The sequence below is a fragment of the Onychostruthus taczanowskii genome, unplaced genomic scaffold (genome assembly GCF_017590055.1).
Source record: "Onychostruthus taczanowskii isolate IOZ18803 unplaced genomic scaffold, ASM1759005v1 scaffold13, whole genome shotgun sequence".
NCBI lineage: Eukaryota > Metazoa > Chordata > Aves > Passeriformes > Passeridae > Onychostruthus > Onychostruthus taczanowskii.
Genome location: NW_024498462.1, coordinates 371,322 through 385,301, shown reverse-complemented (window position 1 = coordinate 385,301; position 13,980 = coordinate 371,322). Strand labels below are relative to the sequence as shown.

Here is a 13,980-nt window from a genome sequence, read left to right as displayed (position 1 = left end):
GGCTTTGTACTCTGGCTTTGTGTGGCGTTTTGAGGAGCTCTGGGCAGAAATGGAGTTCGGGTACGAGCGGGGCCGGGCGCGCCGCCGGCGCCGTGCGTGTGCGCATGCGCGCTGCCCCGGAAGCGCGGGCCGTTCGAGCGCCATGGCGGGGCGCGGCCGGGCGGGCAGCGCCGCCGGGGCACGGCGGGCACCCAGCGGGGCAGCGGCCTCGGCCGGGAGGAGCCCCGAGAGAGCCGCCGCGGGGAGCCAGGGCTGGCGGAGCGGCAGGTGAGGGGGCACCGGGGGAACAGCGCCTCAGCCCGCGTGTCCTGACGTATTTTTGTTAAATTATTTACATAGAGAGTTCTTAAATGTATAGCTATTTATATATGTATACATACACATGTATACATCTGTATGTGCATATGTATGCATGTATGTGCATATATATACACATATAATGCGTGTGTGTATATATACACACGACATACTGCATTGCATGTAGTACGTATTATGATATCGATTTATAACTCTGGATTAACCCTCGGTTGTTCTATGGTGATTGGTAGGTATTAGCGTGTTTCAGAATTGCAATCTTTAAGGTTTAAGGAACGTCCATTTTAAAGAAACTGTCTTCCTGGTTTTTTAAGCAGCTGCATCACGTATTTTTGAATGTTTGGTTCATGTGCTTCTAAACTTCTAATATGAAATAAATGACTTGGTAAGGGTGTTGTGGGCTGCCTCTACATTTCCATGGGCATAGCAGTCCAGGTGGTAATGCCTCCATTCTGCTTCTTGAAATAGCTGTATGACAGCTGCTGCATATTGCTAAATATTCATGGCTGCTCTATTAAAGTGCACTTTATGCAAAAGCAGCTTCTTACTCATCAGTGCCTGGGTTGAGGTTTCAGGCTTACCATAACCCACTTTTCTGACAGATCACAGACCACGTGTAAGACAAGAAATGAGCTCTCTATAAAGAGTTAAAATAATTCAGCCTATTTGGGACATCCAGTGTTTTTCCCAGTATATGTTTGGTTCTCACTGTTCATGCTTGTTTCACACCAGTGGAGATGCAGATCCTGCTGTGATCTAAAGTTCTGCATTTCATTTTTGCAGCAGTGCCCTGTACTTCTCTTCCAGCAGCGATGACGAATTTGAAATGTGTAAGTAATGACACAATTTGTGTTATGCAGAAGTATGAAAAGGACACATTTCTGTCTGACTAATTCTGTCTAATGTGTGAAGCATTTTACACGTTACTTTCTTTCATTGCTTGTGCTGCACAGTAATTCTCTCCTTGCAGTGCAGTCCTGGTGTCAGTCCCACAGGGAGTGTTCTTGAATTGCCTCAAGTTGCACTCTTTTTGCCTTGCATTATATTTTTCTTACTGCCTCAGTTTTGTCTGTTCCCTGTCACTCACTTGCTTCCTTTTTAGTCTCCAGAGACTAGAAAGCTGCTCCCAGCTTTGAGGAATTGAGAGTTAGAATTCTATGTAAATATAATTCATTTGTTTTTTGAAAATTCTTTAGACCAAATTTTTGCTAGTTGCAAACTTTAAAAATGCATAACAAGAGACACAGAACCTTGTTCTTAATTAATCTTCTTTTGTTTCAGTTTTAGCTAGACTGAAAACTCCCAAATCTGTTTCTAAAAAGGCAGATTCAAGGTAGGTGCTGTCATTAATGAATTTTCTGTGTTCACATTTAGTATTCTGTGTAATATTTACATTTTATATATTTAATCAGAATAGAGGAAAACAATCTGAATTTGTATTGATTCATGTGCCAGTCTAGGAGAGAGTGCAGACAGACCTGTTCCATCTTCAGTCGTGTTCAGGGCAAATGTAAAACGGGATATTTGAATGTTCTTGTCATTCCTATTCATGGATGCAGTGGGTGACATTGGCTGTGAGCAGCTGATAATGTTATATTGGGTGGCTTTTTTTGGGTTGCTGTTTTAGTAAGGCAAACTTACTGCTCTGTTTTTCTGCTTACTCCTACCTTTATTCCACACAATTTGCCTTTTTTTTCTTTACAGTTTGAAAGACTTCATTGATGACTCGGATGATTTCTTCTTGGACTTGAAGGTGAAAAAGAGTACAACCAAGAGGGGTAAGGAATCATCTATAATAAAGAAAGTGATAGGAAAACACAAAGAACAGTAAAGCATCTTATCTTTCAAGGGATTTGTTCTGTGTTAAGACAAAGGCAGGTCTCCTAAATGCATCCCCCAAAACTTCAAGCTCTTTCTTTTGAATTGCAGCACAGAAAGATCTTCAGACCCCAAGAAAGCTGATGACTCCTGGAAAGAGGAGCACCTGCTGCCAAGAATTGCAGTATCCAGACACTTCAAGTGACATTGAAGATTCTGTCTTTGTAGACAGTCCCTGGCCTAACCACCAAAAAGAGGGAGTGAAAGACTTGAGAGAGGGTCAGAAGTGCAGAAATCTTTCACCTCCACAAAATCGGAAAGAGTCAGATTTCAAAGGCAGTCCAGATTTTCTTGTTAGAAGGAAAGAAAGAAGCTGTGAAAATACAGAAAATAAATTGCCAGCTGTGGCACTAGGGCGTGGTGCAGGGGTGGAATCAGAGAGCTCAGATGAGAGTTTTGGATCTTTAATGGAACGGATAAAGAAGCGAAGTCTGCCCCGCAAACCGGCCCTAAGCACGAGTAAAAGTGTCTTTCAGCCAAGCACGACAGGTGAGCAGTCCTGAGCTAACTAATTGCCTAGTTCTTTCCAATTGTGTGGCATCAACCTCTGAGGTGCAGCCCAGCACCTTGAAAAGGAACTTGGTGCAATGAAAAATGACTCCTCTGGGCATTCAGAGAAGCCATCTTGTGCTGTCAAGATGTAAGTGTTTCACTGTTGCTTGTTTTTATCATTGTAGGCAATTTTTGTTTTTAAAATTATTCTGAAAGCAAAGCTGGTGGATCCTTCTGGTTTCTAATGATTCTGTGATTTCTTTTTTTAATGTATGCTGTGTAATCCTATGACTCTTCCTGTTGAACTAGAAAACAGCAAGCCACCCTGCAAAGATGCTCGGCCTGTGAAAGGGGAGGGAGTCAAGACACCAAAGCCAAAATCCATTTCACTTCAAGAAACACCTTCCCTGATAACGACTCCTGCAAGAATTCCTGGGAATGAATCAATCAGTTGCTCACAGTCAGCAAAGACAGAGAAAAGGTGAGTGTTTCTCCATCGTTCCTGTGTTCTAGGACAATTACAGATGCACAAAGAGATGCTAAGCATTTTGCATAGGATGATGTGATTCCTCTGCTACCTAGAAACTTCTACTAATTCAGCATTTGTTAATGGTTGCATAGCTGGAAAACAGAATTTTCAGTCTCCAGTAACAGGAGGAATACAAACTGATCTCTGCCTGGGGGAATTGATGACAAATGAATGACAAATGTCAAATCTTCTTTGTAAATGTTATCTTCCTTGCTATTCCTTGTCTTGTACAGCATGTGGTGGCTCTACAGGTTGTACATATCCAGCTGCTTACCTCTGAAAAGATGCCAAAACTGATTCTGTTAGTAATTCATACCTTTTAAACAAGAGTATATTGATTGGTTTTTAATCTGTAACCTTAGAACTTGGAGAATTCATGTTTCTTTTTCTATATGTGGTTGCAGCTTAGGCTTTTCAAAAGAATGCATTTTTCATTTCCAATAGCTGCCCTTGTCATGCCTCCTAGCCATGTGCTGTTTCCTTTAATCATTTTATAGTGGTGTATTCAATACCAATCCTTTAAATGATATCTTTAAAGGTGAGACTTTAAAAGGTCAGAATGCTGCAGCATTGGAGTTAGTAATCCTGGTGGAGTATCTGCTTCCCCTGAAATGATTTCTGAGCATTCCTGGACTATCTTTTTCTTTTTCTGAAAACACACCTTTATTGTGATGATCATGTAAGGGCTTTTCATATATTGATTAAATTTTGGTATAGTTGTGGCTCACTGTGTCACAAAATCTGAGTCTCTTTTCCTACTTAGGAGTCCTCATAATCTAATTTTGTGAATTAATGAAGTAACTGCAGGACTGTTGCAACAGCTCTGCCCCTTTCATGCCCTCAAAGGGGTAAGAGGACAGCCATGGCCTCATGAGGGCAAGCTGGTGCAAAGAGGCAGGAGAGGTTTATGCCACTTGAAGCATCCCTGAGATCTTTATTGGCTTTCAAGTGGCCATTATTATTTCCTGTGTTTTTCCATATCTCTGTACTTCAGCAAACTGCTTAATGGCTTTTCTTGCAGGCTCAGGGTATGTACAGTGCCTGGTTGTTTCTTGCAAGATCTTTCAAATCCAGCCTCCCACTATGTGAAGTATTTCAAGAAAAATAAAGAGGAGCTGGCCCAGAAGCTCTACAGGCTGTTTAATAGTACTATCTTTGAGCAGAAGGTTGGTTTCAAAACAAGAACTATCATTCTAAAATGCTGGTTAATATGTTGCTCCTCACTTTTTGATGTGATTGCTCTTTATCCTCTTCAGACTGTACAAGTTAAGCTTTATAGCAATGGGTTTAAATTAATCCAGGCAAGTACTTCAAAAGGGGTTTGTCCCCACTGTGATGCAGCACTTTTCAGCTTGGCTTTGCTTTCCCAGCTGTAATGGAAATGCTGCCCATAATCTGTGTTCCTTCCTATTGGATGTTCATGTTTCCCTTTCTGGAACACATCAAAAAGGTCTTCTTTCAAATAACAGTTTAGGGTGAGCATAAAACTACAAGCTGTGTTTCAAATTTAAGGTTCAGTTTCGGAGAACTGCTGTCTTGACCTGGGATCATCATCTGGGATATTGGGGACCCTCCTCTGCTTAGAAATGTCCTTGAAAGGAAGGGTACTGCCCTCAGTAATTCCAATGGGATTTCCCCCAGGAAAGAAAGTGGTTTTTATGCAGATGAGAAAATAGTGTTGAGCTGACAGGCTGAGGTCATGATTTCGCATAAAACTGAACTGAACAGACTCGCTGTTGCTGGAGCAGATTATCTTACTGCCCAGTGCTTCAGCCCTGTACCTGGAGGTACTTGGAGGTAGAACAGAGGAACTAAGGACTTCTGTGTCACCCTGCACTGGGAAACTCTCATTGCTGGTTACAGAAAAACTGATGGTGGGAATAAGAGGCCATGGAGGGGATTGGCATCTTAAGTGTTGAGGACACCAACAGAAACATCCTGGACTGGCTTTGCACTAAATACAAGGGGAAGCCAGAGGGCCAGAAGGTAGGAGAGGGCAGACTACATGCACTGCTTTGTTTTTCAGTTACCAGAGGACATGGTAATAACCTGGAATAAGAAAATGAGGAAAACAGCAGGGTATTGTGTAACGGGGCAGAGGGGAGGCCCTGAAGGGAAGCGTTACGCTCGCATTGAACTCTCTGAGAAAGTCTGTGACTCTGCAGGTAGGTCAAAGAAAGGGTGTGTTGATTCCTCTTTGAGGAAGCAAGTTTTAGAGACAAAAACATAAATCTGATGCTTAAGAGATCTGGAACTGGAGCCTGCTTCAAAATTTTGTATTATCTTGTATAAACAAATAAATACATGTATGGATTTATCCACATTCCACAGCCCTTCTGAGAGGCTGGGAAAATGTACAAATTGTGGTGAGGATAGAGATGTAGTCACACTAACTGCAGTATTGTTTATATTTCTTAATGATTTGAAGACCTACAGGCTAGGTGTTAGACTCGAATTCTGTGTTATAATGCAGTCTAAAATCTGACTTCTTCCATCACAGCAAGACACCTTGTTGGTAGTGTTTAAAGCTGGAATAAAGACAGGTCAGTGCCAAAGTAAGTTCTGTTATGTGGTACTGTGATTGTAATTTCTCCCTCATTCCCTCCTGATACGGGAAAATGAATGATAAAATGGTTTGGATTGAAAGGGATCTTAAAAACCATCTTGTACCAAACTCCCTGCCATGGGCAGGGACACCTTGCACTAGAACAGGTTTCTCCAAGCCCTGCCTAACCTGGCCTTAAACACTTGCATGGCTTTACCAACCAAACAAAAAGCCTCAAACAGGTGAGGTGTGTGGGGGAGTAACTAGGATGCAGAATTGGAGCTGATCAAAAACTGGAAATGCATTAATAAGTAAGTTGTTTTGGAGCTTTTTATCTTACCAAGACATTGGTAGTTTTAACCTTCAGAATAATACCTGTATCTTAATACAGAGTGAGTGTAGAGGCCTAAAGCAGTGACCAAAGGTGAACTTGTTCTTCTCCACAGCTCACTGATGTTTGTCTTTGTTTGCTTTCCCTCGAGATCGCCTTCGGGACACGCTGATCCACGAGGTTTGCCACGCAGCCACCTGGCTCATCAGCGGCGTTCGGGACGGACACGGGCGCTTCTGGAGGTTCTATGCCAACAAATCAGCTGTAATTCATCCAGAACTGCCAGTGGTGACACGGTGCCACAGCTATGAGATTAATTACAAATTCACCTACGAGTGTGTTCGGTGCAAAGCTACGTGAGTAATGTTTTTGTCTTGCACATGGCTGCCTATTAACTTTCTGACTTGTCACTCTCCTGTGTCTAGAAATCAGGGTTCTCTGAAATACTAAAGCAATTTGGATATTCTGGTGTTTTCCAGAGCCCACAGAACCTCAGTATGTGATTCCACATTTGTTTCCAGATGGTTTCAGTTCTTGTTCAGAGGTCAGGACAGGCAGAAACATCATCTGAGGACGAGTGGTGATGAAGGAAGGTCTTTGGGAAGCAGTAAAGAGATACATACCTAAGGTTTGAAGGAACAAATCCCCATAAAAGCTGGGCACAGAATATTTGACAGTGATTAGATACTAGATAAAACTACCAGAGGAAGCTTCCTGATGAATTTAAATTACAGTTGCAACCTCACAGATGTGAGCTGCACTGTGATGGGAAGGATTGACACTAGGACACAACCTGTAATAATGACACTATTTGTGGCTTTTTTTTTAACCTCAGGATTGTATGTGTGACTCCCAGAAGTACTGGAAGGAAACACCTCACATACCCCAAAGTGTTTATTAGGACTATGCAATGCAGTAGTTGCTTATATGCAACAGAACATTGAGAAGATTTTTTTTTTTAGTGATGTCTTTGAAGAGAAACTCCAAGAGGCAGTTGATACCTGGGTTGTGGAGGTAGTTGAAAATGTTGTAGCACTTCATACTCATAGTCTGAGAGTAGAAGAGACAGAGGAAGGAACCAAGCTGAAAAACAGTGGAAAAAATACGAGGGTAGAGAAGCGTAGCACAGATTGATTGTTCCACTGTGTAATGTACTGTTCCCTATTCTCAAATACTGCCTTAGACATGTGACCTGAGCAGCAGAGAAAGGCCCTTTCCCACGAGCCTGTGGAATCCAAGTCCTCGTTCTTGCCTTTCAGGATCGGGCGGCACTCGCGCTCCCTGGACACGGCGCGGTTCGTGTGCGCCTTCTGCGGGGGGCAGCTGGCCCTCAGGCAGCCCCCGGGCAGGGGGGGCACCCCTGCCAGGACACAGCTCACGCCCTTTGCCAAGTATGTGAAGGAAAACTATGCACTTGCTAAGAGAGAGCAGCATGGGCTGAGTCATGCAGAGGTCATGAAGAAACTCAGTGCTGATTTTGCTGTGAAAACCAAGCTGGAAGATTCCTTCTAATATCTCAATACACCTCCTTTCTTGGTGCTACTTAAATTTTTTATAGAGAGTGGTAAAAGTTCTGAGCAGCACTAACACATAGCATGTCTTCAGTGACTCCAGTAAGGGATTTACTGTTTCATCTGGGCAGCTGATATGCTGTAGACTCTGTGTGTGTGCTGAAGAACTGCTCCCTGCAATTGCCAGAGGCAGGAAAAGGAGCATACCTGAGATGGGCTTCAATATGGGCTCAGATATTCTCCTGTGTAGACTTTCCTGAGAAATCCTTGGCTGGTTTTGTTAAAATTAAGTGGTAGGTAGAAAGCCAGCCCTTTAACCCTCAGTAAGTAGTGTACCTCTATCATAGAGATTTCATAGAAACTAAAATAGATGCAGAAGGTCAGGTTGGGGAAAGCAGATTCAAACACTTTCCCCAAGGATGAGTAGGTCTTGTCATGGCTTAAGTCTTTCCTATGAAATGCAACTGGATGTGTGTTATAGTGTTTGTGTCTTCTGTAAGCAAATTGCTCAGGGGCTTAATAATTTTGATAATCAGTAAATGCCAGTTTGATAAAAACTCTTGCAATAAATGAGGCTGCTTTGTTTCAATTTAATCATGGCTGTGTAGGAATACAGAACCCTGGTACCAGCCCAGCTCTCCTGGCTGTGGGTCAGCACAGTCATTAACATCCTTTGGTCACTGGGATTACAATCCAAGGATCCCCATTCCACGAGGCCCAGGGCTGCTGGCTCATCTCCCAGGAGCCCTCAAGAAGCCTGGGGTCACTGAGGCACCACCCTCCCTTCTCCAGCATCATGAAGGTAAAGGAGCATTGGAACTAGAAACCAACAGTAAAAACAACGGCACAAAACCACTGACCATTCAAAAACTGATTAATTACTATTCACAGCACTCCTAAGGAAAAAGAAAACAGAAGTGAGCAATATACTTCAAGGAAGTTCTACTCTTAGGGGATTTGCCAGTAGAAATGTAGCAAGATTGAAAAGTCAAGTCTGACAAAGCAGTGGGGTTATGGGGTTCCACATCTGACAGCACTTTACAGCTGCTAATCAGTACTGGCTGTCACTGGCCTCTGCCTCAGCTCTGTCACTAACTGTCCCATCCTCTGCTCACACGAGACAGATTGACATGGCAGAACACAGATGAGGATGTACATGATGGGGGATACTGTGAAATACAACAGCAGGTACATTTAAAGGGATTGATTCAACAACAGCTATTTCATTCCAGTCTTAGGAAATTTCTGCAGTTAAGTTCAGCATGGAAGAATGTCAGACTCGTATATCCATGAGTTCTCTGCCCAGCATCTTAACCTTCTTCCCTCTGAGAAGGAACCACCATCCCCTCACTGAGCCAGCAGAAACAGTTCATTTTCTAGAGAACCTCAGTGCTGGGCACACACCAGCATTACATGGAGTAAGAGAATACAAACTGACCAAAAAATGCAGGCACTGGCACTTGGTAGCATTCATTTAATTTTTACTCCCAACAGCTCTAGCTTTGGAATTGTTTATTTGGTTTGACATATGCTGAACACAGATCCTCTGTCAAAGATCTTCCAGGTCTGTTCCCAAGCTTCCCTCCCACCTCCTACCTGCTTGGGTGAATGACCAGTGATCCAGAACATTACTAGGTATAAGATCATGGTCAACTGAAGCTACTAAGAGAAGGCAGAAGTTGGCAGCATGAGATATGACACCAGGGACACACTTTTCCCCTCTAACCCTCCTGTTCCAGGCTCCTGGAATACATGTAAAGCAGTAGGACTTGTGTCAAAACAGAGGGAGAAACAACAGGTTCTCTAGGTGTGTGCTCTCCAGAACAGGAGTCTTCAGGTGCTGCCCAGCCCCACCACTGAGCCAGAGGTGCAGCAACTGCAGACACAGCATTGCTTTGCACCAAGCTGGGGCAGGTAAAGTCCTGATCCTGGAGCTGTGCTCTTTGCTGCAAGACAAGAGGCACAGCCAGTACCTCCACTGAGGCAATGTAGGGCCACCCTTCAGCCTGGAGTAGTTCTTGAAGATTTTTTTGTGTCACTTTCCTGAAGGGTCTGCATTTCCTCCTCACTCTAAAGCAGCAAGTTCCTCCAGCAGCTGCTCCTTCTCCTGCTGCAGCTCCTGCATGCGCTGTTTGTTCTGCTCCAGTCTGTCCTCAAGCCACTGCAGCAGGGGCCCACTGATGGCAGACATTTGGCTGCAGAGGTTCTTTGTGAACACTGCAGAGAGCAACAAGACATCATGCCAGGACAGCACACAAAAGACTCGGTGTGCTACAACACCCCCAAAGCCAACAGACAGCCAAGGAAACCCTCCAGCATCCTGGGCAACCACACATCTGCACAGGAAGGTCAGAACCAGCAGCTTCTAACAGGGAAACACCATTCCAGTGTGACCCAGGCAGGGATGACAGATCCACAGTGAAAATCTGCACACAGCTAATCACTGATGCTAATTAATTTCTAAATTTAGAAGCATCACAGAATGCCTCATTTCCTAAACATGTGAGGATGGACAATGGGGTGATAAAACTTGGAACAGAAGTGGGATTAGGATTCACCCCCATCACAGTGGCAAAAGGGAAGATGTCACATCCATGTAACACCTATGAAGTGCCAGGAGATGGAAGTGTGCATACAGGTCAGACAGGCACTATTTTTACACTCAACAAATCCCAAATCCCCTTTCCTGTTCCAACAGAAAAATTAACCTGAACAAACCAAGCCCCAAAATCCCAAAAAGCCCCGAAGTCTTCTATAATTTTAACAATTTATACAAAGCCTGAAGGATACAACATTCATGATTCACCCAGGATGAGGGTGTTCTACAGCCTCTGAAGTTTTCAAGTTCCTAGTTATAATTCTGTTCCTCTGTAACAAGATTCCACCATTTTGACCCTGGGAGCAGCACCCTGGATTGTCACATGCAAGAAAGGAATCCTTACCTGAGCCATTATGGATCTTGGTTACAGAGTCAAGATGGGTGAGGCTAAGGGAAGGAAAGGAAAGCAGGTTAGAGACAAGACAGCAGAGAAGTGTGTGTTAAACCCCAGCTGCCCACGAATCACTAAGCAGACCACAGGCACACCTAAACCTCTGCACCTGCTGGAGCCCTGCACATTCACAAGGACAACAACCCCTGATCACAAAACCCCAGACTTCTGCTGCTAACCCCAGGGCCAGTTCTACAGACTTCAGAAAGTTCTACAGAGGCACAGGAGCTGCTAATCCTTCATTTCTACAGCTTTGCTAAGGCTTTGTTAGTCTTAAGTACAGCAAGAGTAGAACATGCCAGCAAAGACAGCCTTGGCGAGGGGCAGGGCCCCAGGCTTTACCTGTGAATTCTCCTGTAGGCATCCTGCTCTTCTTGGCACAGGATCTTGGGCAGCTCCACAGCTGACTCCAGACACACCTTCCCAATGGTTTCATGGGGGACAACATGAATGGGAATTTCAATCCTGTCGTATCTACAAGGGTATGAGACATAATTAAAAGCAGCAAACAAAAACCTGACTTCTACAACCTTGCAACAGTCTGGCCAAGGCCTGGCAGTGCTGCACATCCACTTTTGGGAACACATGCCTGAGCTGACAGGCAAAGGGAAGCATTTTATATCCACATACTTGTCTTGAATTTTAATTGTTTAAGGTGCAAACCTGAGGGCTTGACCTCTAGAGCTGGAAGCAAAAAGGTGGTGCTGCTACACACCAAATTGCAGCATAAATCCCCACCCTGACCTCAAATCTTAAGAGAATAAATATCTAGGCTAAAAGAATCACTCCTAATCTTTAGATTCTCTTCCAGCAGTCTGCAGGAGCAGAAGTCAGGAGACCCTGTGCAGGCAGCTCTGTATGTTTGCTCCTCACAACAGGCTGAGAAGTCATTAGAGACAAGCCAGAGAAAGGAGCCAAGACAAAATACAATCAGATATAATATTCTTCTGTACTCACTCTGAGCTCTTCTGGGCCTGAACAGACTGGAAACAAGTATAGAGAATTCTACCTGTCTAAGAGAGACAGCAGAAAGTCAAATTCCAAAGGCAAAAAACATCTAAAAGGCAAAGACACCTTCCTTTAGGAAGCTTTTAATATAATTCCAGAGGTTTTGCTGTGATTTGCTTGCTGGAGATGCTTAAAAGCATACATTGATAAACTTTAATGATAAAAATCTTCAGCAGTTGCCTGGACAGCCTAGACCTGACAGCTTATCTCACACGACAGCCACACCTCCTGGAGAGGCTGGAAGAGGGGCAGAGCTGTGTGTGCTGGGTGCACACCTGAGGGAAGAGCCCTGGCCCATTCAGGCACACTCTGCAGCTGCTGCTGCAGCCCCCGGGGCAGCTCAGAGCAATCACCACTTGTTCTCCTGCCCTTGGAATCACAATCCACACCACTCCCACTGTGCTTCCCACGTGCTCCCAGCACAGCTGTGCCCTTCTTGCAGGCTGCACCCAAGGACTTCAGCTCTGCCCTGCTGTTTCTCATGAGCCCCTGGAGGGTTTGATGCCATTTTTAAGTTGCCTACCTTGGTGTTCTTGTCCTCAATGAAGCAGGAAAAGATGAGCCCTACAAAGCCTTGGTCCATCATCTGATACATGGCCTGTGTGCGGACATCTGCAGGGACAGAAGTGAGAGTGAGAGCTGCCCTGTCACCTGCAGGACTGGGAAATGATCTGCAATTTGGTAACAAAGGTCACAAACTTTAGGTTTACATCCTCACTCTGGGTGACTTGAGTTCAAATACAGAACTTGATCCAATTTAAAATGTAAATAGAAATCTTAAAAATTGAAGATGAGCTCACAAAACCAAGAAATTGTCTTACAGCCAGCCTGCTGCCACAGGCCCCCATGAAGTCCAACACATGTAAAGTACTCAGGTACTTCTTTTATGAGAGTTTTTAGCTATGCATTAACACTCCCAGGTATCAGAACTCATCATGGCAGGCCCAGGATCCCCACAGCTTTTTTTGCTACTCCCCACACCCAAGGTCTGGTTTTTCCCTCTGGAAGAACAGCAGTACCAGCAGCAGCTGATCTGTGACTCCTGGGCTACGTCTGAGTCCTTGGAGAGCACACACAGGAATGGGGCTGCACTGGCAGGGCCCCTGCAGCCCCCCAGACCATCAGGGAATGTTCAGACTCAAGCTGCTCTTACCCACGTGCGAGGGCCACACGGTGATGTGGGGGTGGGAGTGGTACCAGCCCACCACCCTCATGGGACGTCCTGTCATCTCTGCCAACCTGTGTGGGGGTCAAGGAGCTTTTGGAACAACAGACAGCGGGAAGGGCTGCATGCACGAGGGAAAACAGCAGCGTTTTAAAGGGTTTGCTATGAGGCAACAGAATTCCAGATCCCTTTGGAGGAGTGATGAGAAACAGTGCAGGGAGGGATGCCTGATGGGAGCCTCTTCCCCAGCACCATCAGCAGTCACTGCTGCAGAAGCAAACTGGATTTTGGTTGCATGTGGCAACAAACAACATTTCAGCAGCTGTCCAAATCAGCATCCCTGAGTGTGTGCAGAGCAGAGGCTCCCCAGTGCAGCCCCCGGAGCCTTGCTGCCCTTTCCCCTTCCACTCAGCCTCCCTGCTGAACTGCCACCCCTTCCACAAACACACTGCAGCTTTACCTGTGACCAAATACAAAACAATGACAAATTTATAACACAGTGCTGCAGCAGGGAGCAGCTGACAGCTCCAAGCCCACTGCAGGCCTGCACCCAGCCCATGGGAGGTACAGCACTTCAGCGGCGAGCCTGCTGCTGCCTCTGCTCAAGGATATCTCTGCTTCAGTGGAAGCGGCAGAGAGCTGCTCGGGTGAGATCTCCACACGGTCTTTCCTCTTGTCAGAGCGCCGCAGGATTATCACAGAGTGGATGTGCACGATCCGGCTGGTGTCCACCTAACGGCACAGAGGGGCAATCAGCGATTCCTGCGCCGGAGAAGCAGCAACCCGCAGGGCACGGGCACGGCAAGCTTCCCTGACTCTGACTCTCCCAGGGGCTGACCCAGGCGCTGGCGGCTGCCACGGCCGCACACCAGAGGGGTGCCGGGGTCGCTCCGTGCGCGATGCCGGCGGCCGCAGCCCGCGCAGGCCACAACCCGCATAGGCAGCGCCGCCACCCGCCACTCCCCGGGGCCGCCCCTCCGCGGGCGGTACCTCTCCGATGCAGAGCCCCATGACCTCCTCCTTCTCGGTGCTCAGCGCGTGGTTCAGGCACACCAGGAACGCGTCCGCCTCCAGGTGCACAGCCTGCACCGCCATCTTGCCTGCCCCTGCCCGCCTGCTCCCTCGCCCCGCCCCCTCGCCGGATGCACCAATAGCAGCGGCGCTCTCGGGCCCTCCCAGCCAATCGGCGCAGCCTCCGGCGAAGCGAGCGGTGCGG

The 13,980-nt window shown here is 46.0% G+C and overlaps 2 protein-coding genes across 3 annotated transcripts; one reads left to right on the top strand and one right to left on the bottom strand.

The window, feature by feature from the left end:
• The first annotated feature begins 49 nt into the window (after positions 1-49).
• GCNA (germ cell nuclear acidic peptidase) lies at positions 50-8,464 on the top strand. 2 transcript variants are annotated; one of them, XM_041396723.1, is made up of 10 exons: positions 50-267; positions 1,099-1,145; positions 1,597-1,648; positions 2,020-2,093; positions 2,245-2,682; positions 2,995-3,166; positions 4,236-4,242; positions 5,241-5,379; positions 6,242-6,446; positions 7,350-8,464. In XM_041396723.1, exons 1-10 carry the CDS (start codon positions 50-52, stop codon positions 7,600-7,602), a joined length of 1,605 nt encoding a protein of 534 aa, XP_041252657.1. In that variant the 3' UTR covers positions 7,603-8,464. The 2 variants fall into 2 exon arrangements, with proteins under 2 accessions (XP_041252657.1, XP_041252656.1); XM_041396722.1 differs by having other exon boundaries at positions 4,236-4,380.
• Positions 8,465-9,065: 601 nt separating this feature from the next.
• BRCC3 (BRCA1/BRCA2-containing complex subunit 3) lies at positions 9,066-13,887 on the bottom strand. The gene is made up of 8 exons (XM_041396724.1): positions 13,755-13,887; positions 13,377-13,496; positions 12,753-12,840; positions 12,123-12,211; positions 11,549-11,604; positions 10,934-11,065; positions 10,544-10,587; positions 9,066-9,818 (listed from the first exon to the last, which is right to left on the bottom strand). The coding sequence occupies exons 1-8, from the start codon at positions 13,857-13,859 to the stop codon at positions 9,667-9,669; spliced, it is 786 nt and encodes a 261-aa protein (XP_041252658.1). The 5' UTR covers positions 13,860-13,887; the 3' UTR covers positions 9,066-9,666.
• Positions 13,888-13,980: the final 93 nt, after the last annotated feature.